Genomic DNA, 25354 nt, shown 5'->3' with positions numbered 1-25354 from the left:
GCAAGTAGTTAACTATTCGTACTTGCTATGCTGTTAGCGAAACTGTCCGCTACTCGCATATTCGTTACGAGTAGCGGGCACAATGTAAGTCAATGGGAAATTCTCGCTAAGTTGCAAGTAACCCAAAAGTCGTTATATTCGCTACTCACACGAAAAGTACGGCTTTCGGGTTACTCGCTACTTAGCGACTATTTCCCATTGACTTACAGTACATTGTGCCCGCTACTCGTAACAGCATAGCGAGTATGAATAGTTAACTACTCGCTCAACACTAGCACTCACCATTTGGAGGAAAACAATTTTTTTTATTCCAAGTATGTTAAAACATTGTTGTCCTAGAAGTTGCGTGGGAGAGAAGTCTGAACAGGGTATGACGTAAGAAGTCTTCCTTTATACCTTTTGTTTAACATAACATCATCAAATGCATAAAAAAGATTCAACGTTAATACAAAGGTACGGCAAACAACCAAATAAAACAGTTAAAAATATGTTCTTGTCGTGTAACCCTAAGGGTCCCTGCGCATTTGTCCATTGATGTCCATGCAGCCAATGAAGGTTGTTCTCAAGTTTGTGGGATTAGAAGTCAGAAAAGGAAGGGAATCATTATAAATTACTATAACAAAGGGAAGATCTATGGATATCAATACGAATGTGCAGAAAACGACAATAGCGATCTATCTTTTTTCATGTAATTATGTATTTTTAACTGTATTATTCCGTTGTTTGCTGTATTTTTGTATTTGAATTGCATGTTTTCGTGCATTTGAGGATTTTGCTGTTAAACAAGAAGTATAAAGGAAGACTTCGTACATCATCTCCTGTTCAGACCTGTTAAAGCGCAGTTGAGCCCCCGCTACTTCTTGGACAATGATGTTTTGATGTAATTGGTATGAAAGAGATTGCTTTACTCCTAACGATGAGTGTCGCTTCTCTTTTCTTTGTTTGGAAGATGCTTGATGTACAGTTGCGAACAAAATTATTGAGCTTTCAATAGACATCTAGCTGTTGTTTTCAATAATAGCAAAGTGAACAAGAGCAATTACGCCTAAAATATAACCTTTAATATTTCCAAATAGTAAAAAGGTCAGAAAGGGACCTATATTAAAAGGACAAGACAAATACAAATACGAAGAAAATAGCCAGAAACCATTTATCATGATCCTGCAATCAGACCAACTGGCTTGTTTTGAATCACCTTAATGTTAATGATGTAGATACTGTATCCAGTACTGACAAAAGCCGCAAGAAAAACGGAAATGACAAATTTATAGGAAAAGGAACGGTCTTACCCCATCTGCCGTGTAACCTAATCCCTGGTTGGTAAAACACTGGTGCTGGATGCTTCTGGCTATCAAGGCAAAATAACCTGGTCCTTAACTGTATGACTCAGGATCCCCATAGGTTCCAAACATGCATCCAGCGGTGTGCATATTTCTCCCAACGCGTTTCTTTACATCATCAGGGGAGAGAACTCCAAGTTTCTGGTCAAAAATGACCCACACAATCTGGCACAATTACTGTGGAACAAATAAACTCCATCACAAAAGGGCCCACACCAAAATGTGCCAGATTGTGTGGGTCATTTTTGACCAGAAACTTGGAGTTCTCTCCCCTGATGATATAAAGAAACGCGTTGGGAGAAATATGCACACCGCTGGATGCATGTTTGGAACCTATGGGGATCCTGAGTCATACAGTTAAGGACCAGGTTATTTTGCCTTGATAGCCAGAAGCATCCAGCACCAGTGTTTTACCAACCAGGGAATAGGTTACACGGCAGATGGGGTAAGACCGTTCCTTTTCCTATAATTTGTCAGTGCCGTTTTTCTTGCGGCTTTTGTCAGTACTGGATACAGTATCTACATCATTAACATTAAGGTGATTCAAAACAAGACAGTTGGTCTGATTGCAGGATCATGATAAATGGTTTCTGGCTATTTTCTTCGTATTTGTATTTGTCTTGTCCTTTTAATATAGGTCCCTTTCTGACCTTTTTACTATTTGGAAATATTAAAGGTTATATTTTAGGCGTAATTGCTCTTGTTCACTTTGCTACTATTGTCCATTTTCTCAGTGAATTATTACCCAGTAGCTATTTACTATGTTTTCAATAATCCAATGAAATAAAAATAATTTAAATATCTCAACACAACTAATATGTTGTTTTCTAAGTTCAACACAAAATGCCACTGTTAGTGACTACTTCACTCTATTGTATTCTTTTTCTTCATGACTAGCCTCTTTATTACTTAGTAGAGTACCCTTTGACTGCTATGGGCTGATGCATAGGAGACAATCAGGATAAAATGTGGTTCCTCTGCACTGCCTCAATAGAAGTGAAGCACTCTAAATAGATTTACGTTGAACATGGTTTATTTGTCTACATGTTTCAAGGCAATCTAGCCCTTGCATGGATATCTGCAGTGAAGAAATCCGATCTTTGGTTGCTAAATAATCTTATATGGGCGTTCTGCAGGTCTTCAATAAAATGCAGTCGGACGCAGCACAAATGTGTTGCCCCTGACCTGGTCAGGCGCCACTGAGTACTGCACCCATGCTGGGTGAGTGCAAACAGGTAATCCCAAAGGCTGAGTAGGGTGTGTAAGCACAGACACATAGTAACGAGGTCTCACACACACCTTAGAGGGGACCCCTGAGCAGACCCAGGAGGGGGCGTCGCCTCCACATCTCAGCTAGTGGTGCGGTAGAGAGGCTGGAAGCTAGTTGTTGCAGTGGCAGTCAGAGAAGGAGTAGGAGAGGAGCAAGCCGAGTCTGAAGCGGGGAGCGGGCACGCAGACACGTTAGTCAGACCCTGCAAGTGTAGTGGCTGTTGGCGGGGGATAACGGTCACCAGAAGTTGGACAGAAAGATGCTGAGGAAGCCAGTTGGTCACGAAGACACTGAGGAAATCAGCTGGTCGTGTACGGAGACTTCTGGAGGGGTAGGCACGTACAGGGAACAGGTCCCTAGAGCCAGACATCCATTTAGTGGTCTGCTAAACCTGCTAGTGGGGTGGACAACAAGTCCCACACCAACCAACACAGAGTCCGAGCATCAGCAGCAACGAGGGGGCCCATAAGGAGGATCGAGCCTGGAGCCATCTTCCTTGGTCCACGCTGCCAGTAAACGGGCCAGAAAGGGGAGAAAAGGCAGTTGTGACTTCCCTGGATGAATCCCACGGTACTTTTACCCCTTCACGGCCGCGGGCAGTAAAATTACATCCTATTTTAACGTGACTTAACGACCAGGGACGTAATTTTACTGCCTAAATTTCATTTGATTGCCGTGGCCATAGCAACGGCTTTCAAATGATGTCCCCTGCTGTTTCTTACAGCAGGGGACCTTTGCTTGACCCCAGGGGGGGCGGCATCGCCACCCCCTATCGACGATCGATGTGATTGGCTGTTCAAATCTGAACCGCCAACCACATCGTTCGCACTAGTTTCGGCAAAAATAATGCCGGAAATAGTGCGATACTGTGAGATCCAGCTATGAGATGCCGCAGCTGCTGCAGCATATCATAGGTGGACCTCAAACATGTCGCCCCCAGCCCCTGCAGCACTGATTGGTGCGATCGTGCTATGACGCGCAATCGCTCCAATCAGTGTGCAGTGGGGCGGTCTGATCTGCCGGTGGCCGCCCTCCCCCAACATGTCTGCAGCGTGCAGTGGCTGGTACTTGTGGTACCACGCCACCGCTGCTGCTGCCACCGCCGTAGCTGAGGTCACCGCTCCTGCTGCACGTGAGTACTGTGCTCACCTTGCAGCCCGTGCGCGCTCCCGTGGTGCACCTGCGCGCTCCCGTGTTAGCCCCTGCCCCCCTGCGATCTGCCCCCCCGACATCCCGATCTGCCCCCCCCCCCGACATCCCGGTCTGCTCCCCCCGCGATCTGACTGCCTCCCCCATTATCTCTATTCTGCTTCTGCAGCTCCCTCTCCGGTCTCCCCCTCTGCTCTCCCCCCTCCCCCTCTGCTCTCCCCCCCACCCTCTGCTCTCACCACCCCCCCTCTGCTCTCACCACCCCCCCTCTCCCCCTCTGCTCTCCCCCGACGTCCTCTTACCTGTCTTCACCGGCCCGATCACATCTGCCTCCATCGCTGGGTCCTTCCTGGGCATTCTGCTGATCTGCCTGCTGCTCCTGTAAAGCTGTCCATCTCTCTGCCATCTGTTCCTCTGCAGCTCTTCTGGTCAGTGATCCTCTGGGTACTGTGAGTATAACTTTTTTTTTTTTTTTTCTGTATCCCCTGTCCATTTTTACACCTCATCTGTCCGTGCGTCCCGCTGAGCGCTGATCAGGGATGCAGATAACGTATCTGGATCCCTGCTCAATTTTTGGCGTGACTTTTTTTTTTTTCTGTATCCCCGACACTTTTTGTATGGCATCCGTCCGTGCGTCCCGCCAAGCGCTGATCAGGGATGCAGATAACGTATCTGCATCCCTGCTCAATTTTTGGCGGGACTTTTTTTTCCGTATCCCAGACGCTTTTTGTATCCCATCCGTCCGTGCGTCCCGCCGAGCGCTGATCAGGGATGCACATAACGTATCTGCATCCCTGCTCAATTTTTGGCGGGACTTTTTTCCGTATCCGCAACGCTTTTTGTATCCCATCCGTCCGTGCATCCCGCCAAGCGCTGATCAGGGATGCACATAACGGATCTGCATCCATGGTCAATTTTTGGCGTGACTTTTTTTTTTTCCGTATTCCCGACGCTTTTTGTATCGCATCCGACCGTGCGTCCTGCAGCGGCCGATCAGTGCACTGCGTCTGTGCGTTTGAAAAGTCAAATGGCGCTCCTTCTCTTCTGAGCCCCGCCATTTGCCCAAACAATTACTTTCCACCACATGTGAGGTATCTACGTACTCAGGAAAAATTGCACAATACGTTTTATGGTGCATTTTTTCCTGATAGCCTTGTGAAAAAAAAGCTACCTAGTTGAAGCAACCGTTTTATGGTAAAAAAAACAATTTTTTCTTTTCACGGCTCAACGCTATAAAGTTCTGTGAAGCCCCCAGGTGTTCAAAGTGCTCACCAAACATCTAGAAAAATTATTTGAGGGCTCTAGTTTCCAAAATGGGGTCACTTGTGGGGGAGCTCCATTGTTTAGGCACCTCAGGGGGTCTTCAAACCCGACATGGAGTCCGCTAACAGGTGCAGCTAATTTTGCGTTCAAAAATTCAAATGGCGCTCCTTCCCTTCCGAGCTCTGCCGTGCGCCCAAACAATTGATTTTTATCACATATGGGGTATCAGCGTACTCAGGAGAACATGCACAATAAATTGTATTGTGCACTTTCTCTTTTCTCCCTTGTAAAAATGAAAATTTTATGGCTAAAGTAACATTTTTGTGTTTAAAAAGTAAAATTTTCATTTTTTCCTTCCACATTGCTTTGGTTCCTGTGAAGCACCTAAAGGGTTAATAAACTTATTGGATGTGGTTTTGAGCAGTGTGAGGGGTGCAGTTTTTAGAATGGGGTCACTTTTGGGTATTTTCTGTCACCTCGGCCTCTCAAAGTCACTTCAAATGTGATGTGGTCCCTAAAAAAAATTATTTTGTAAATTTTGTTGGAAAATGAGAAATTGCTGATGACCTTTGACCCGTTCTAACTTCCTAACGAAAAAAAAATTTGTTTCGAAAATTGCGCTGATGTAAAGTAGACAAGTGGGAAATGTTATTTAGTAACTATTTTGTGTGACATATCTCTCAGATTTATGGGCATAAATTTTCAAAGTTTGAAAATTGCGAAATTTTCAAAATTTTCGCAAAATTTCCTAAATTTTCACAAATAAACGCAAAAAATATCGGCCTAAATTTACCACTGACATGAAGTACAATATGTCACGAAAAAACAATCTCAGAATCGCCAGGATCCGTTGAAGCGTTCCAGAGTTATAACCTGTCAAAGTGACACTGGTCAGAATTGCAAAAAATGGCCCGGTCATTAGGGTGTTTTAGTGGCCGGGGGTGAAGGGGTTAAGTCAGGGGTTGTCCGAAACAAGAAGTGCTAGGAAGGCGAGTCAGCAGCTACCCCTAAATCAGCCTGAAGGATACCTGGTTCCACCTGGTGTATCTCAGCATCGCCCGGGTTACCTCACCAGACCAGCAGAAAGTGAGTAAACAAGTTGAAAGACACTTTGGACTGAGACTGAGTTCTTCTGCGACCTGTCGTTCCACATACACCCGAGCCCCTGAGGCCAGCCTCACTCACGGGAGGCCACACCATCCAACTTCAAATCCCATCAGTCCCAGAAGCTCGTTAAACGGCAGTGGCGGTCATTCCTAATCCTGACCGCATACAGAGAGTGGCGTCACGACTCAGAAGTAAACAACCTGACATACCTGTTGCCAGTGGTGATCAAGTGGAGTCCCTGTGGCGTCCCAGAAGGTGGAGTGAAGTCCCTGAGGTGGCCGCTGAAGGTGGGCGACACACATACGCAGACCAAGATTTCAGCTCAATGACTTATTCATTAAGCCGAAATTTCACTCTTTGCATGCGCTGCATCTGGCGACACTTTAATAAAAAGTCTGTAGAATCACATTGTGAATGGTCATACGGCGCATGTACAGATCAAGATTTTGGCTTAATGAAGATTGAGTTGAAGTATCCATCTGCGCATATGCCGAATCCGGCGCCATTTTATTGAAGAACTGCAGACTGCCCAGATAATCATATTGAGCAATCAAGACGATGGTGAGGAATTTAAGAAAGAGCACAGGTCCCTGAATCATCTGTGAACCTGTAGAAGAAACGGATGAGGGAGATGGAGGGATGGAGAAGTCCTGCTCCGATGCACGGATGACATCATCATAAAAACTTTAGAGCAACATTAATTAGCAACCATAGATCGGATTCCATCACTGCGGGTATCCATTTAATCAGCATCACAGTGCCATTATGGCCATAAATTTAATTTATAGCGCTAAATCTTGCTCACAGGTTCTCTTGAAAACGTATCAAATGAAGAAGCTGTCATAGGGGTTTAAGGCCCTGTCACACACAGAGATAAATCTGCAGCAGATCTGTGGTTGCAGTGAAATTGTGGACAATCAGTGCCAGGTTTGTGGCTGTGTACAAATGGAACAATATGTCCATGATTTCACTGCAGCCACAGATCTGCCAAAGATTTATCTCTGTGTGTGACGGGGCCTTTACACTAAAGATTTGTTAGGCATGTTGTTCAAATAGCTAAAACTGCAGTTTAATTTGCTTAAATCTGAATTCTTTAAATACTTGCAATTAAGACACAATACGGGCTCAGTCAGGAAGCCATCTTTGATCTCTCTATTTCCAATACTTCGTAGTGCAGGCAAGACCAACGGAGGGAATTATTTCTCTAGCATGTATATAAATCGTTGTTAAAGATTTTGGGTGATCCAATGGCTCAGGTTCAGAGTAAATGGGTAGATTTTCTACAAAGGAATGGGAAGCGGTGCTGGAGTCTCCAGTGGTTCTTTCAATATACACGATGCAAAGAAGGTCTCAACTGTTCCTAGTTCATAGTCTATAGGACCCCCAAGGTATTGAATAGATTGAGCCTTAGGGCAGGTGATTGTTGTTTGCGTTGTGAGAATGAAAATGCGAAACTGATGCACATATTTGCATCTGTCCTATAATGGTAGGGCTTTTTTGGGGAGGGTGGCTTTGAGGTGTCCGTACATTAATTGCAGAGGTGTTTAAGATTTAAACCATGCTTAGTGTAAAAACCGGTATGTTAAGTTTAATGGGGCAGATGGGAGGTTCTCCCCAAGTATGGCTTACTATTGCAAAAATACTCTTCCAGTCTAGAAAATCCATAGCCACACATTGGCAATCAGACCTTCCTGTGTAGACGATGTGGTCCAAGTTCTTAATTCTACTATTATAATGGAAAAAAAGTTTATATAAAGAGGGGGATGACTTATAAATTAGGTGAAGTGTTCGTAGAATGGATTACGTGTGCAGCTGCGGTTTCGGAGGACAAGGCTAGCGATGCCCTATTTAATCTACTAATTCTGTCAATTATGAATTTTGCCTGTCTGGGTAGGTGGATGAGGTAACTGCTTAATTGTCCAAGAGAAACACCTGTTTGTGTATGAGTATGGTTTTACTGTAATGCACACTATGGGAAAGGGGGATGATAGTTCTGGGTTGAGAAGGAATATACAGCAGTTATTTGACCGTCATTGAAGGAACAATTGGTTTATATTATAATAACTAGAAGGTGGCCCGATTCTACGCATCGGGTATTCTAGAATTTACGTATTGTGTAGTTAATGTATGATTTTTGTTATATATATGTGTTGTCTGTAGTTACCAAGTGTATGTGTAGGGCGCTGTACATCTTCTGGGTGTTGTCTGGGTGTGGCGGGGGGTGAGAGCGGTGTTGTATGTGTGTTGCGTTGTTTGTGGAGCGCTGTGTGTCTGTAGCGTTGTGTGTGTGTTGCGCGGTTTGTGTGGGTGTGGTGTGTTTTGTGCAATGTGTATGTGTTGCGTGGTATGTGCGTATATTTATGTATGCCGCGGTGTTTGTGTGTTGGGTGTTGTGTGTGTGCAGCGTTGTCTGTGTGTGTGGGTGTCTGTGTAGGGGCAGTGTTTGTGGTTCCCAGTGTGTGTGTGTGTGTGTGTGTGTGTGTGTGTGTGTGTGTGTGTGTGTCTGTCTGTGTGTTGGGGGGAGGTGTGCACCTCCCATCGTGCTCCATCTGCCATGCTGCGCACTCCCAAACGTGCTCCATCTGCCATGCTGCGCACTCCCAAACGTGCTCCATCCGCCATGCTGCGCACTCCCAAACGTGCTCCATCCGCCATGCTGCGCACTCCCAAACGTGCTCCATCCGCCATGCTGCGCACTCCCAAACGTGCTCCATCCCCCATGCTGCGCACCCCCCATCGTGCTCCATCCCCCATGCTGCACCAGCATCAGCCTCTCTGCCCCCAGCATCAGCCTCTCTGCCCCCAGCATCAGCCTCTCTCCTCCCAGCATCAGCCTCTCTCCTCCCAGCATCAGCCTCTCTCCTCCCAGCATCAGCCTCTCTCCTCCCAGCATCAGCCTCTCTCCTCCCAGCATCAGCCTCTCTCCTCCCAGCATCAGCCTCTCTCCTCCCAGCATCAGCCTCTCTCCTCCCAGCATCAGCCTCTCTCCTCCCAGCATCAGCCTCTCTCCTCCCAGCATCAGCCTCTCTCCTCCCAGCATCAGCCTCTCTCCTCCCAGCATCAGCCTCTCTCCTCCCAGCATCAGCCTCTCTCCTCCCAGCATCAGCCTCTCTCCTCCCAGCATCAGCCTCTCTCCTCCCAGCATCAGCCTCTCTCCTCCCAGCATCAGCCTCTCTCCTCCCAGCATCAGCCTCCCCCTCCCAGCCTTCCCCAGGATCAGCCTCTCTACTCCCAGCCTCCCTCCTCCCAGCCTCCCCCAGCATCAGCCTCTCTCCTCTCAGCCTCCCCCAGCATCAGCCTCTCTCCTCTCAGCCTCCCCCAGCATCAGCCTCTCTCCTCTCAGCCTCCCCCAGCATCAGCCTCTCTCCTCCCAGCCTCCCCCAGCATCAGCCTCTCTCCTCCCAGCCTCCCCCAGCACGCCGTGCTCCTCTGCCGACACTCACAGATCCGATCGCATACACTCACACACACACACTCACACATCAGAACACACTCACACACATCCGATCGCATACACTCACACACACACTGACGATATCGCACATACGCGCTCACACTTACAACATCCGGAGATACCACATGCTTTTGGCCATGTGATCCTCCGGCAGGTCCTGGAAGGTCACTCCACAGTATCGCCGCCGAGAAGCAAGCGATATCCCAGGATGTTGTGAATGTGTGGATGCGATGTTATGTGTGTGTGTGAGAGTGAGTGTGATCTGATGTGTGTGTGTTGTTGTTATGTGTGTGCGTGTGTATGTTCCGCCGCTGCAGGACCTTGATGCGCTGGTAACTATGCTACCATGGTTACCAGCGTATCCCGTCCCCCGCTCGCACGGGAGCCCACACCAGCATACGGCGGCAACCCCAGCAATGCGAGGGTATGTGTCGGCTGGGTTGGCGGCGTACGCTGATGTGGGCTCCCGGGGGTACAGTACTCACCTGGGAGTCGTGGCTCCTTGTCTGTTCGGGGAATGCGTGCGGGGGGCGGGGCCAGAGCGAGCGTGCCTTGTGTGAGGGGGGCGGGGCGTGGCCGAGTTGCCAATGCGTGCCGGGGCGAGAGGCCAATCCGTGTGGGGGGTGGAGCCTGGGCGAGCGGCTGGCCAATCCGTGTGCGGGCGAAGCCTGGGCGAGCAGCCAATCCGTGCAGGGGGGCGGGGCCATGGCGAGCCCAGCGGCCAATCAGCTTTGTGTCACCGTAAGGACACAATTTTGGAGCAAGACAGACAGACAGACAGAATAAGGCAATTATATATATATAGATAATAATTAAGTTTATTGTTATAGCGCCAACATATTCCGCAGCACTTTGCAATCAGGCAGGGGCTTGTACAGACAATAACAAAATACCACATAGTTCAGCAGCTACAAGAGGATTGAGGACCCTGCTCGAAAGCCTACAATCTATGGGAAAAGAGGGGGACATAAAAGGTAAAGTACTTGTAGTATCTGGTTTGGCCATTGTTATGATCATTTATTGGTTACATATAAAGATGAATGAGCCGATCATTAGACAGTAACCTTTTAGGTGCACTTACTTGCTATTGGTTGTATGGAGGAGCTGAGGACAGAAATAGGACAGAGAAGGTTACGAGTAGCATTTAGAATGTGGGACGGAGGAGAGTTAGGTTGGTAAGTTATGATGGTAAGCTTGTCTGAAGAGGTGTGTTTTTAATGCACGCTTAAAAACTTGGGGGCTGGATATTGGTCGCATTCTTTGGGGTAGTGCATTCCAGAAAACTGGTGCGGGACGAAAAAAATCTTGAAATGGAGGTGTGAGGTTCGTATTATGGAGGATGTTAGTCTTAGATCATTTGCGGAACGGAGGGGCGGGTAGAATGATAGACCGAGATAAGCGATGAGATATAAGGTGGTGCAGAACTGTGGAGAGCTTTGTAGGTGAGAGATAGGAATTTGTATTGCATTCTGTAGCTGATGGGTAGCCAGTGTAATGACTGGCACAAGGTGGAGGCATCAGTGAAGCCGCTGGACAGGAATATGACCCTGGCTGCTGCATTCAGCATGGATTGGAGAGGAGAAAGTTTGGTCAGAGGGAGACTGATCAGTAAAAAGTAGCAATAGTCCAGACAAGAATGAGTAAGTGCGACAGTAAGGGTTTTTGCAGTTTCGAAGGTGAGAAATGGTCAGATTCTGGAGATGTTTTTAAGATGCAGGTGACATGTGTGAGTGAGTGATTGTATATGGGGAATGAAGGAAAGTTCTGAGTGAAATATAACCCCAAGACAGCGAGCATGCCATTTGGGAGTATATATAGTATTATTCATGTACCTGCTTTGTATGACGATATGTAAAATAATTATCCTGCTAAAAAATGTTTTTTGTGGTGTTCAAAAAAAATTGGTCAGTCCTGGAAAGGCATGGATGGCTGATTAGATTAGCAAATAGTATTTTTTCATAGAAAAAGACATACTGTACTTCCACATAGGCTAGGCTCGCTAAGGCTAAGTTCACATTTCCGTTGTTTTGTATCGGTCACATGCGTCGCTTGACGCATGTTACTGATGCGCTGTACAACGGATGACAAAGAACAGAATTCTTTGTCGGATTCCATTGTGTGCGGGGGGCGGAGTTCGGGGGGTGGGGGGGAGCCGAGCGGGTCCGTGGCACTGAGGACGTCAGTGCCGCAGGGACTGCAGGACAGATGAGTGTGTGTGTGTGTGTGTGTATACACATGCTGAATGCGGGAGGGGGCGGAGCCGGGCGGGGGGCGGGGCCAGGCGCTGAGGATGTCAGTGGCAGTGCTGCGGTCTGCATGGCTGGGGACAGGTGAGTGTATGTGTGAGTGAGTGAGTGTGTGTACATGCGGGGGGCGGGGCCAGATGAGGGTGTCAGTGGCAGTGCTTGTCTGCATGGCTGGGGACAGGTGTGTGTTTGTACATACATGTGCGGAGTGCGGGAGGGGGCGTGGACCGAGCGGGGAAGTGTCGGCCTCCCTGCACACGTAACCAGACTAAATATCGGGTAACCGCAAAGCACCCGATGTTTACCTTGGTTACCCGATATTTACCTTGGTTACGGGCCTACACCGCTTAGTGCTGGCTCCTTGCACCGTAACCAGGGTAAATATCGGGTAACCAACCAAAGCTGGTTACGTGTGCAGGGAGCCAGAGAGCATGCGCAGCGAAATCCGACGGATCGCGCTGCTCAAAAAACGTTACATGCTGCGTTCCTCCCGCCCGGCGGTCAGTCGTTCCACGACTGATCAGTCGGGCGGAGGGTGCAACGCAGCATCATCAGTCACAATCCGCTGCTAATACAAGTCTATGGGAGCAACGGAATCCACTAAACGGATTCCGTTGTTTACAAGAACAGCGGATTGTGACTGATACATTTTAGTGGAAATGTGAACTTAGCCTAACTGTTTCATGTTTCAACCCCCTCGGTTCACTGTAAGACTGTGGGCCCATGTGGCGGTTTTGCGGCATCTTTTCATGTGTTTTTTCTTGCATATTTTAATCAATACTGCAAGGGAAAACTCATCCCAGCATAATCTAAGGCTATGTGCGCACGTTGCGTAAATTCATGCAGTTATGCTGCGCTTTGTAGCGCAGCGTAACTGCATGCGTCCTGCGTCCCCTGCACAGTCTATGAAGATTGTGCAGGGGCCGTGCGCACGTGGCGTTTTAGAGCGCAGCGCTTCGGCTACTGCTGAAGCGCTGCGCAAAAAGAAGTGACATGTCACTTCTTCCGTGCGCTTTGCCGGCAGCTCCTGCTCTGTCTATGGCAGGAGCTGCAGGCAGAGCGCACGTTCTCGCCAGCACCATGCGCTTCAGAACGGAGCTTTTCAGCTGCGCTCTGAAGCGCACCTTTTACGGTGCTGGGCTAGTACGCAACGTGCGCACATACCATAAGAGAATTGTTAATTGCTGTGCACATGTTAGAGAAGAAAAAATGTCCAGCTTCCGGAATAATAGTAAAACTGCTGCAATTTTATTTAAGGACGTAAAAATTGACACAATGACAAAAATAGGGAGCCTATATGTGGCATAAGGCTACGCGTTTCGAACGCTGCCTGCGTTCTTTGTCAAGCCTAAGTGAATAGATCTCGCTCACAAGTATTTAAACTCACTCCTACCAATGGGAGGAGTGTGCTTAATCAGAAAACACATGTGCCAATATGGGGTAGATAACATACAAAACAACAATACAAAAATTCAACAATAAAAAATATATAAATCTCATATATATATATATATATATATATATATATATATATATATATATATATATATATATATATATATATATATATATATATATATATATATATATATATATATATATATATATATATATATATATATATATATATATATATATATATATATATATATATATATATATATATACACACATACACAAAAAAGAATTTTTAATATTAAAATTCCACATAAAAAAGAAATTTTTTTTTAATTTTTTTCTATCATCCGAAATGTACATGTGAACATTATCTACCAAGATTTAATAAGATTTAATAATGAAACATGACATCTCGTCTCAGATTAAGACCATTGGGTATTCTAGTTCCCAAATGAAATATCCAGAAAGCCTCACGTGTGAGAACCTGATGTTGGATATCACCACCACGAGGAGAGATTTTAACTTTTTCTAAACCAAAAATACGCAGGGAATTAGTATTGCAATTATGATGTGAAATGAAATGTCTGGATGCCGATGAGAGATTTCTGGTTGGAATAACAGTACCCTTAGAATTATAAATATCCCGGATATGTTCATTAAAACGCACCTTGAGTTTTCTCACTGTGCAACCAATATAAAGTAAATTACAGCTGGTGCACTTATAAACCACATTAGTGGTATTACAATTAATGTATCTCAAAATGGAATATGTGGCAGTCTCACCAGCATTTGAAAATGAGCTATAGGGTAAAGCAAATTCACATGTGCGGCAGCGTGAAGTGCCGCACTTAAAAAATCCCTTGTGTTCAAGCCAGGTGGAAACAGGTTTATTTTTTACAAAAAAACTAGGTGAAAGAATGTTGCCCAGTGAAGGTGCTTTTTTAGCAACCACTCTGCAACCAGATTGCAGTATGGTTGCAAGAACAGGATCCTCATTTAAAACGGGTAAATACCGTTTAATGATGTTTTTAATGTGATTAAATTGTGTGCTGTATTGTAAAGAAAGCACTATTTTATTAGGCAATTTCGTATTATTCTTATTATTATTTTTACATTCAGAATTTTTATTTGAAAAATCTATCAATTGATCACTTTTTTTATTATCTACTATCTTGCGTGCTCTCTGAAGTGTCCAAGATGGATAACCCCTTGCATTTAATCTGGATTCAGCTGACCTGACTTCATTGTTATATACAGAATGCTCACTGCAATTACGCAAAACCCTAGTAAATTCACCCACTGGTACAGCTTTGATTGTATGATTGGGATGACTACTCATAGCGTGTAAAATTGTATTTCCAGCCAATGGTTTACGATAAATACAAGTAGATATAATCTGATTAGGCATGCCTGTGAAAGTCAAATCCAAAAAATTAATTTTATTACTGTCACAAAAATGTGTAAATTTTAAATTGAATTGATTATTGTTTAATTCATGAACTCCGGAATTAATAAGGTGGGACCATTCCAAATGAATAACTGGTCATCAATAAATCTACCGTACCAGTGGATGAATTTACAGTAAGGGTTATTAATATCATACAAATATTTTTCCTCCCAATGAGCCATAACCAAATTTGCATTTGAAGGCGAAAATTTAGCACCCATAGAAACTCCGTGGTACTGTAAATAAAACTGTTGAACACAAAAAAATTATGCTCCATCAAAAATTGCGCAACTTGTACGATATAATTTTGGCTCAGGTATCGGCTCTTCTAATGAACATATGAGTGAATGGCTAGATTCAATACTGCAGCCTTTAACCCATAGAACTCCAGGGTACATCAAAGATAGTATTGACATTCTTGATCAGTTCTCTAACAAAATTTGGCAGTCAGGCTTTAGCTGGCTTAGTTGCGATGTTATATCACTTTACACTACCATTCCTTTATCTGTAGCTATACAAGCTTTGATTTTTCATTTGAATAAATATAGCTCCTATTCTCTAGCGTTTCAAAATTATATCGTACAAGTTCTGAGACGAGATGTCATGTTTTATTATTAAATCTTATTAAATCTTGGTAGATAATGTTCACATGTACATTTCGGATGATAGAAAAAATAAAAATTTTTTTTTTTCTTTTTTATGTGGAATTTTAATATTAAAAATTCTTCTTTTTTGTGTATATGTGTGTGTGTGTGTGTGTGTGTGTGTGTGTATATGTGTGTATATATGTATATATATATGTATATATATATATATATATATATATATATATATGTATGTATGTATGTATGTATGTATGTATATATATATATATATATATATATATATATATATATATATATATATATAATATGAGATTTATATATTTTTCATTGTTGAATTTTTGTATTGTTGTTTTGTATGTTATCTACCCCATGTTGGCACATGTGTTTTCTGATTAAGCACACTCCTCCCATTGGTAGGAGTGACTTTAAATACTTGTGAGCAAGATCTATTCACTTAGGCTTGACAAAGAACGCAGGCAGCGTTCGAAAAGCGTAGCCTTATGCCACATATGGGCTCCCTATTTTTGTCATTGTGTCAATTTTTACGTTCTTAAATAAAATTGCAGCAGTTTTACTATTATTCCGGAAGCTGGACATTTTTTCTTTTCTTTCATTGGACCCTTGCACTGTCAGAGTGTATCCGTGCATGCCGGAGTTTGCCCCAGTAGAGCTGGATCACCTGGTTTCCTCAGCTGTGCACATGTTGCAGATTTTGGTGCACAAAAAATCTGCAGCATGTCAATTCTTTCTGCGTTTTTTCCTCTGACTGATCTAATCCACTGCAGTGCTCATGTTTGATCACTGCAGTGGATTAGATCTGTCAGCACTGACACTTCTCCTCACACACCATGCACCCGGAATGATCTGTAAGGCTGCTTTCACATATCCGTTTTTTCCTGTGCGGCACAATCCGGCGCTTTGCAGAAAAACCGCAACCGTTTTTTTTTTTTTTTTGCCACCGGTTGCGTTTTTTTTGCATAGACTTACATTAGTGCCGTATTGTGCCGCATGGGCTTGCGTTCGATACGGTTTTTGCCGCATGCGGCAGATTTAGCCGATGGAACGCTGCCTGGCACGTTTTTTTCGTCCGGCAAAAAAAACCCGCATCGCGCCGCATCCGCCCGATGCGGCGCGATTTGCAAGGCATTCCTATGGACGCCGCATGTGGCGTCCTGCGGCAAACACCGCATCCGGCCGCCGCATGTGTTTTTTTTTCCACTGCGCATGCTCAGTAGCCTGCCACAAGCGGCAAAAACCGGACGGGCCGCATGTCATGTCCAAGACTTCTCCCGAGCATCCCCAGTCTCCTGGAACTCGCTGCCTCAACACGTCAGACTATCCCCTACCCTTGCAAACTTCAAACGGAACCTGAAAACTCATCTGTTCAGAAATGCCTACAATCTACAATGAACTCGCTGCCGCCCGACCACCGTGCGGAGCTGCCGCCCGACCACCGTGCGGAGCTGCCGCCCGACCACCGTGCGGAGCTGCCGCCCGACCACCGTGCGGAGCCGCCGCCTGACCTACACCCCACCTATTGTCTCCTCCCCATAATCCTATAGAATGTAAGCCCGCAAGGGTAGGGCCCTCTTCCCTCTGTACTAGTCTGTCTACTGTAACTTGTATACGTATTTTGTATGTAACCCCCTTCTCATGTACAGCACCATGGAATTAATGGTGCTCTATAAATAAATAATAATAATAATAATAATAATAATGTCAAAAACTAATGCAAAGGATGCGGTATTGTCGCCGCATCTGTTGCATAGGTTTTAGAGCCGGATTGGCCGGCTCTGCTAAAACCGGATGTGTGAAAGCAGCCTAAGGCTATGTGCTCACGCTGCGGAAAATGCGCGGATTTTGCCGCGGATTTCTCGCGGAAAAGCCGCGGATTTTCCAGAAATCTGCAGCACAGCTACTCCCCAGCCATTTCTATGGCATTTGGGAAATGCTGTGCCCACGCTGCGAATTTTTCCGCAGCATGTCAATTATTGTTGCGGATTTCTCCGCAGGATCCCATATACTTACCTGCCTTGATAGAGACCCGAGTCACTTTCTCCGTCCAGTGTTGCGGCAGCAGCGCGGTGGATCCAGCCAGGTACAGGAAGGAAGAGGTGGGCGGGGCCTGCACGAGCTCCGGTCATGTGGCAGCCGGAGCTAGTTCAGGCCCGCCCACCTCCAGCACAGTGAACCAGACGCTGCCTGACAGTGACCCGGCTGCCAGAAAGCGAGGTGCTGCATGATGGAGGCAAGTATGAGCACCCCGATCACTGCAGCACTTGTTCTGCATTGAGGATGCAGTGTTGAAGCCATGGTACTGTATCCTCAATGCAGAATGCCTGCACCATATCCGCACGACATTTCGCTGTATATCCACAGCATTGAAACAGAGAAAGTTCTGTTGCGGATTTCTGGGAGCACCTGCGGAATGTCTTGCGGATATATCCGCAGGACAATGTCCCCGTGGGCACATAGCCTAAGGCGATCTGTAGCTCAGTAACCTGGGGTTGTCGTGATGACAACCCAGGGTTGAAATGGCAGCGATCAGGTCCTTGATCACGTTACAGGGACTCGATCGCCAGGGATAGGTAAGCGATTCCTCTCCCTGTCTTCTGAATGCTGCAATCACAATTCATCCCAGCGTTTAGAAGTTAAACTGCCAGGAACGGTGCGGGCACAGCGCCTCAACCCCCGTGATCGCCATTACCTAAAAAGTCAGGAAAAAACACACAAAACCACCCCCAAAAACGTGATAAAAATGTGGGTTTTTTTCTGCTGCGTTTTTCCTGCCAAAACATGTGATGCTGCCTCTACTTGATCCTACTACCTGATTTTCAGCACAGCAGGTTCCAGTGGCTCCCCAGCCTTGCATTGTCACTGCATAAGTGAGTTGTTTAATGCAGAAGGTCACATAAAACCACAGCTACAGTGACTCTGACATTGTAGGAAGCCACAATAATTTTGAATAATTTGTTTTTAAATCTAAAAGTAATTTTTAAATTTACACTCAAATATTATGAATTAGAAATATTTGTAATGCTAAATCAAACTGAATAAGCATATTTACCTAATTCATATTTTTATTATCATCCCTTAGCATTGATTACATAGTGTAGTTTATTAAAAAATACAGTATAGCAGATAAGCTACAAAAGAAAGAAGAACCCCCTCTGAACCCCCCTCAAAGAAGCTTACTATGTATGTACAAATTACAGCTTTCAGCGCTTATAATCACCTTGTATAATGGAATCATTTATTTAATGGAACACTTTCATTCATTTACGTAAGAAATGATGAGAGTTGAAATGTCACTTATGTGAATAAACATTTCTCACTTTGAAGTCGAGTGCTGTCATAACGTGTGTATATTGTATAGCCATATATAAAATAAAATCTCTTTTGCAGAGGACACTCGACAGATGCTGATTTGTTGTCTTTGCTGCTTGACCAGCAGTGAACCGCAGAATGCCATAGAAAAAAAAGCCAATAGCTGGATAAAGGTAAGACAGCACACTTGGCTGCAGTATGAGGACTCATGTAAACTAATTCTTGTAAGCGCTCAATTTCTAAACTTGAGGTATCTGATAATGACATTATACTGTACGTGGACTTGATGTGTTCCATGCTGCCTTTCATATCATACTTCTCCAGAGTTGTTTTACACAAATTAGAGCTAATAAAATTAGGGGTTCAAATGGAATCTGTCAGCAGAGTTTTGCTATGTAATCTGAAGACAGCAGGAGATGGGGCTGAAACAGATTTCAGTGATATCATTTATTAAGCTGTGTGCTGTTGTTTGTTTACAGTGAAGGTTTTATCACTGGGACATTATCATTGCTGTGACTAGGTGCCAAATCATCTGACCACGCCCCCTCCTCTGATAACCAGTTCTTTCTCAATAGACAATGTACACAGCAAAAAAAAACCCTTACATGGGTCTGTTAGCATAAAAAGTACTCCGTATGAATAATGTTACCCAAAGAAAAAATTGGAAGCATAGAAGTCCAAGTAAAATAATGCATTTTATTTGTTAAAAATACACAATGTAAATTCCAGTAGAATAAGGGCGGCGTTATACAGTACGATATATCGTGTGATATGTCGTCGGGGTCACGGAATTCGTGCCGCACATCCGGCATAGTTAGCGATGTCGTACAGTGTGACACCTCCGAACGAGCAAAAATTCTCACCTTATCGTTGCTTGTTGACACGTCGTTCATTTCCATAATGTCGTTCCTCCTTCTGCACGCCGGTTGTTCATCATTCCCGAGGCAGCACACGTCGCTACGTGTGACACCACGGGAACGACAAACAACTACTTACCTGCATCCCGCCGGCAATGCGGCAGGAAGGAGGTGGGTGGGATGTTATGTCCCGCTCATCTCCGCCCCTCCGCTTCTATTGGGCGGCCGCTGTGTGACGTCGCTGTGACGCCGAACGTCCCTCCCCCTTCAGGAAGAGGATGTTCGCCGCCCACAGCGACGTCGTTAGGGAGGTAAGTACGTGTGACGGGGGTTTAACGACTTTGTGCGACACGGGCAATGAATTGCCCGTGACGCACAAACGACGGGGGCGAGTGTGATCGCACGATAAATCGTTGCGTGTAACGCCGCCCTAAGAGAGGAAAATATATCCAGGGTAGACTATTATATCAAATATCAAAGCTGCATTGACTACAGATAAGAAGTAAGAAAATCAGTTTCTGGACAAGGATTTAATGACACATCAATCAACATGACAACCATAATTAAAATAGAGATAAAGAAGTGCTCAAATCAATAAATGTATACAGAAGTATGGTCTTAATACAATTTAATAAATTGATTATTTTTCTTGGGCTTCTATGCTTCCATTTTCCTCCTTGTGTAACAAAATTACACAAAAGCTGTGGTGTGGGCGAGGTTAGATTTCTGAGCTCTGCTACACCTACGGTAAGAACTCTGATTGTGTCACAGTTGCTGCTGGAATCAGGGTCCTTTTTCCTATATTATGCTGCTGTCAGATGAGGTAGCAAAAACTTGGTGACAGATTCCCTTTAACCCCTTCACGACCGGCCGATTTTGCGCTTTCCGTTTTTTTTCGCCATTCTTCCAAAAGACGTAGTAACTTTTTTTATTTTTTTGGTCAATATGGTCATGTGATTGCTTGTTTTTTGCGGAACGAGCTGTACTTTTAAATGAAGCTATGAGTTTTACCATGTAGTGTACTGGAAAATGGCAAAGATATTCCAAATGTGGAAAAATTGCAAAAAAAAAGTGCGATGGCACTATTGTTTTTGAGATATTTTATTCACAGTATTCACTATATGATATGTGGGTGTGATGCCTGAGGTCGGTGCGAGTTCATAGACACCAAACATGTATAGGTTTACTCGTATATAAGGGGTTAAAAAAAATCAGAAGTTTGTCCGAAAAAAGTGGCGTACGTTTTACGCCATATTCCGTGACCCGTAATGTTCTTTTTTTCGGTATCTATGGCTCATTGACGGCTTATTTTTTGCTAAGCGGACGTTTTTAATGGTACAATTTTTGCGCTGATTCTACGTTTTGATCGCCTGTTATTGCATTTAGTGCAAAATTTGTGGCGCCCAAAAAACGTAATTTTGGCATGTGTAATATTTTTGCTGTGATACCAAATGTGTATTTTTTATTTTTTTAACCCTTTAATTTTCAATGAGGCGAATGAGGTAGTGATTTCAACTTTTTAGGTTTTTTTTGTTTTTTTTATTTTTACATTTTTTTAAACTTTTTATTTTTTTTTATTTTACTAGGTCCCCAAGGGGACTATATGGATCAGCAATATGATCGCTCTGCCATATCTGCTGAGCACAGCTATACAGCTATGAACAACAGATATTTTCTGTCTCGCCCAGCTCTAGGTGGGTGAAACAGTAAGTTAGTCATGTGAGATACAGGAGTCCTCACATGACGCTGTGCTACCATGACAACAACCAGAAGTCACGTGATCACGTCATGTGACTTCCGGCATCGGCGGTAAGTAAATGTTCACCGCACTCGTGATTATAATAGCGCTGTCACTGACAGCGCCATTTAAGGGGTTAAACGGCACGAGCGGGTAACGATTCCGCTCGTGTCTAGCAGGCACACATCTCGGCTGTATAAATCAGCTGAGATGTGCGCTGATCTCCCGCTGCTGCCGCGATTAACCCTATGACCGCTAAGACGTAATTTTTCCGCCCGCTGTCGTTAGTAGGGGATGTTTCTCTTTGTGGAGACTGCCAAATTGGTGTAAGATATATACTTGTAGGCCATGTACAATGCTTCTCTGGGAATTAAAATATGCAAAAAAAGAAGAAAACCTGCTCCCTGGTTCCTGCTTTGCACTGAGGAGGGGCAACATCTCAAAACACGTGTCTGCAAATGAAGTTTCTGGTATGGCTTGTCATCATAAGTCATGTGTCAAGGAACGTTAAACAGTCAATTTTGATTTCTATGATTGCTACAAGCAATAGGTGGTGCCAGAGGTCTAGTCCTCTTCCTTCTGAAGAGGCTATTTGCATATGTATGAAAACTGGCATTTAATGCTCCATTTAAGAAAAAAAAAAAAAAGGTCATTTGAGTACATTGTTACAAATTTATTTACATGAAAGCTCCGCTTAATAAATTCCGCACATTACTAAACTATCCTAAAGTCGGAAATTAAATCTACAGATCCTATTCCAAAATTTGTGAGCCTTGTTGTTTAACCTCTAGATATCTTGGTCAAGAGCGACAACGGGATTTAGTGTAAGAACGAGCTGGTGGTTGTGCCCTCTTTCTTTATATTGGAGACCAGACTATTCATTCATTATCTCGCTGAATGAATGTATGAAAGAATAGTCTGATCTCTAAAATACAAATAGTGAGACAAAACCTAATACTTCCAATATTCTTATGTGCGCACTAGAAAATGGTCTTTTCTTAAGAAAAATCTGCACCCTCTGGCAGAATACCGCACCCACGGCAAAAACCGTGGTAAAACCCACAACTGCGTTTTTGCCTGTGTTGGAAAAAAACGCAGTGTGCACCCAGCATTTATTTTTACCATAGGTTTTGCTGGGGAAGGACTGCGGAAACGTTATGAACATTTTTTGCAGCAAAACTGCGAAAATCCACGGCAAAAACCACAGCGTGCGTACAGGGCCTTATAGTAGTTTTAAAATGGCTGCTGTTGGTTGCATTTGTGTTCAGCAGAGAAATATAATAATGGTCCAATAAATAATAATTAAATGGTAGTTGGTGGATCATTTGCTGAACAGACCTGTATATGGAGGCTACTTTACACGCTGCATGAAAGCACCTGCCCTCGTCGTTTGTGCATCACGGGCAAATCGCTGCCCGTGGCGCACAATATTGCTAGGACGCGTAACACGTACTTACCTTCCTAGCGACGTCGCTGTGGGCGGCGAACAACCCCTTTTTTAAGGGGGAGGTTTTCGTTCACCGTCACAGCGACGTCACACAGCGGCCCCACCAATAGAAGCGGAGGGGTGGAGACCAGCAGACCATTAACGACACTCCCACCTCATTGCCGGAGGAACGGCAAGGAACGCTGTTGTTCGTCGTTCCTGGGGTGTCACACGTAGCGATATGTGCTGCCTCAGGAACGATGAACAACCTGCGTCCAGCAACGATATTTGGGAAAAGAACGACATGTCAACAATCAACGATTAGATGAGTATTTTTGATCATTAGCAGTTGCTCGTAAGTGTCACGCAACGACGTCACCAACGAGGCCCGGATGTGCGTCACGAATTCCGTGACCCAGTGATATGTCACAACAAGAAAAATGCTCCATTTCCCCATTGACTTGCATTAGGTGTGTTATTTGTAACGAATACCGGAATAGTACTTTCAGATTCGTTACGAATAATTACTATCTGCGCATCACTAGTAATAATAAGAATATTATTAAATACCTCCTACTAGAAATGTATTATTGTTCTTCTGAAAAGCTATATCACTTAACTTATGGGCAGGGCATTACAGTAGCTTAGGTATCCAACGTTACCATCCACGCATGTAGGGACTGTTAGTTGTTGTAACTACGGAAACGTAAGCTACTGCCTTACCCAGGGCTGTGGAGTCTGAGTCGGTATAAAATGCACCGACTCATAAAATATATAATAAATTGGGGACAGTAGTGCAATGCAGAATGTGCTGAATATTTTTTCATAGGAATTGGGAAAGTTATGAAATGTCCCATAAATGCTGTTCTACAGTATTCCTGATCTAAGGCTACATTCACACACAGCGTTTTTTGAGGTTACGTTTGTCAGCTGCAAAAGCAGATCAGCTTTTTAAAAAACCAGCATCACCTGAAAGGTTTTTGAGCTCATAAATAATGCTTTCAATAGCAAAAGCAGATTAGACAAAGGCCACACAAACTGACATGTTCATTCTTTGTGAGGATACTCACAAAACGCTGTGTCTGAATGTCCTATCTTCTCACCCATTGCCTTTGCTGGGATGCCCGGAGTCACTGCATTTCACTGAATTATTTTGCCATCAATGTTCGATATGTTTGTAACAAGAAAGAAATTACCAAGACACTGGCAGTAAAAGATACTAAAGCTCACAGCAGCCAGTTTCTCCAGGCCTTAGTGAAAAAAGTTCTGCAAGATTACAAACTCAAAAAAGAACAGATTCTTGCTATTGTAAAGGACAATGTTTCAAACTTGATAAGTACAATTAAACTGATGAATGAGAGTAATGAACAACAGCTAGGAGAAAATTAAGAATTTAGTATGTTTGAGATGGAGCCACAGTGCTGTTCATGTAACTGACTCACAAACAGATATTACAACAGAAGAACAGCAAAATGATACTTTAGGAGTAGATGATCTTGTTGAAGCTACTTCAAAACACTTTCATATTCATCACATGTGCTGTGTTGTGCACACACTGCAGCTGGCATTAAGAGAGAGTCTGCAAGAGGGACCAAGGTTTGACACATCTGGCTTTTTGCCGGTTTGGCGGATGCGGCGCACTCCAGTACAGTGTATACAGTACAGTGGCAGCGCGACAAACGCCAGTCACATGCTGTCATATGACCAGAGCATGTGACCCCGGAAGTTGCGGCGCTGCCACTGTACTGTATCGTACTGTACTGGCGTGCGTCGCATACGCCAAACCGACGAAAAGCCAAATGTGGGAAACTGGGAGGACATGCTGGAAATGTAATTGGAAAAGTGAGGATGTTGGTTATTGCCGCCAGAACCCCTAAAATTGATTCCATCTTGAAGAGACGTGCTGGGAAAGGGGCAATTGTTGATCAAGCCACTCGGTGAGGCAGCACTTATTTAATGACTGAGCGATTGCTTGAACTAAAATCATTTTATAGATATGGTGAACCCTCAAGTAACATTAAATGAAGGTCAATGGACACAGGTGGCGGAATTGAAGGAATTGCTTAATCACCCATTTACCATGACTAAAAAATTACAAGCTGAGGATTTAACTCCTGGCATTTTCATAAGGGAGTGGAAGAACTTGCTATTTTGCCTGTCCCAAAGAGGAGATTTAATCACAGATGGCCTTTCTGCTTCAATGAAACAGAGAGAGACACAGCTATTGGAAAATAAAATTCTTCTGGCAGCTGTTTATGTGGACCCAAGTCATTGTATACTGCTTGATGATCAACAGCTTACTAAAGGAAAAGCAGCTTTGAGTGAAGGACTTGGGGCCTGACAGTGCTACTGCTGCCATATCTTCATCCTCATCAGATGAGGAGTTTAACTTTGACAAGTATTTGGATGGCATGGAGCAGGCAAAGCTTTGGCGCAAGAAAAAGATTTCACTCCATCTCCTATAGCAGCAGATTGACCAGATTTCAGTCACTTGCTCTCAAAGAAATAGAAAAATTCAACCGTTCATCAAAACTGACTGTGCATGAGACAATTCCTTTATACCCGGAAATTGTTAGAGATGTTGCCCATGTGGTTACGGCTTTGCCTCCAACCCAAGTTACTGTAGAGCGGTTGTTCTCTAGCCTTAAAATTATTAGGTCAGATTTGAGGTCAACTGCGAAGGAGGATCTGATGGAAGCAATTCTATTTCTTACAACAAAATTAATA

General features: G+C 44.3%; 1 protein-coding gene across 4 annotated transcripts in view; it reads left to right on the top strand.

Annotated features, from left to right (window-relative positions):
• FANCC (FA complementation group C) overlaps window positions 1-25354 on the top strand; it is a 412246-nt gene that overhangs the window by 41487 nt on the left and 345405 nt on the right. For all 4 annotated transcript variants that reach the window (XM_075318657.1, XM_075318636.1, XM_075318643.1 and 1 more), the window contains exon 4: window positions 18685-18779. In XM_075318657.1, coding sequence (XP_075174772.1) covers window positions 18685-18779 — 95 coding nt within the window. The remainder of the gene's footprint in view (window positions 1-18684; window positions 18780-25354) is intronic.

The sequence above is a fragment of the Anomaloglossus baeobatrachus genome, chromosome 1, assembly GCF_048569485.1.
Source record: "Anomaloglossus baeobatrachus isolate aAnoBae1 chromosome 1, aAnoBae1.hap1, whole genome shotgun sequence".
In the NCBI taxonomy this organism is placed as follows: Eukaryota; Metazoa; Chordata; class Amphibia; order Anura; family Aromobatidae; genus Anomaloglossus; species Anomaloglossus baeobatrachus.
This window is presented reverse-complemented; position numbering and strand designations above follow the sequence as displayed.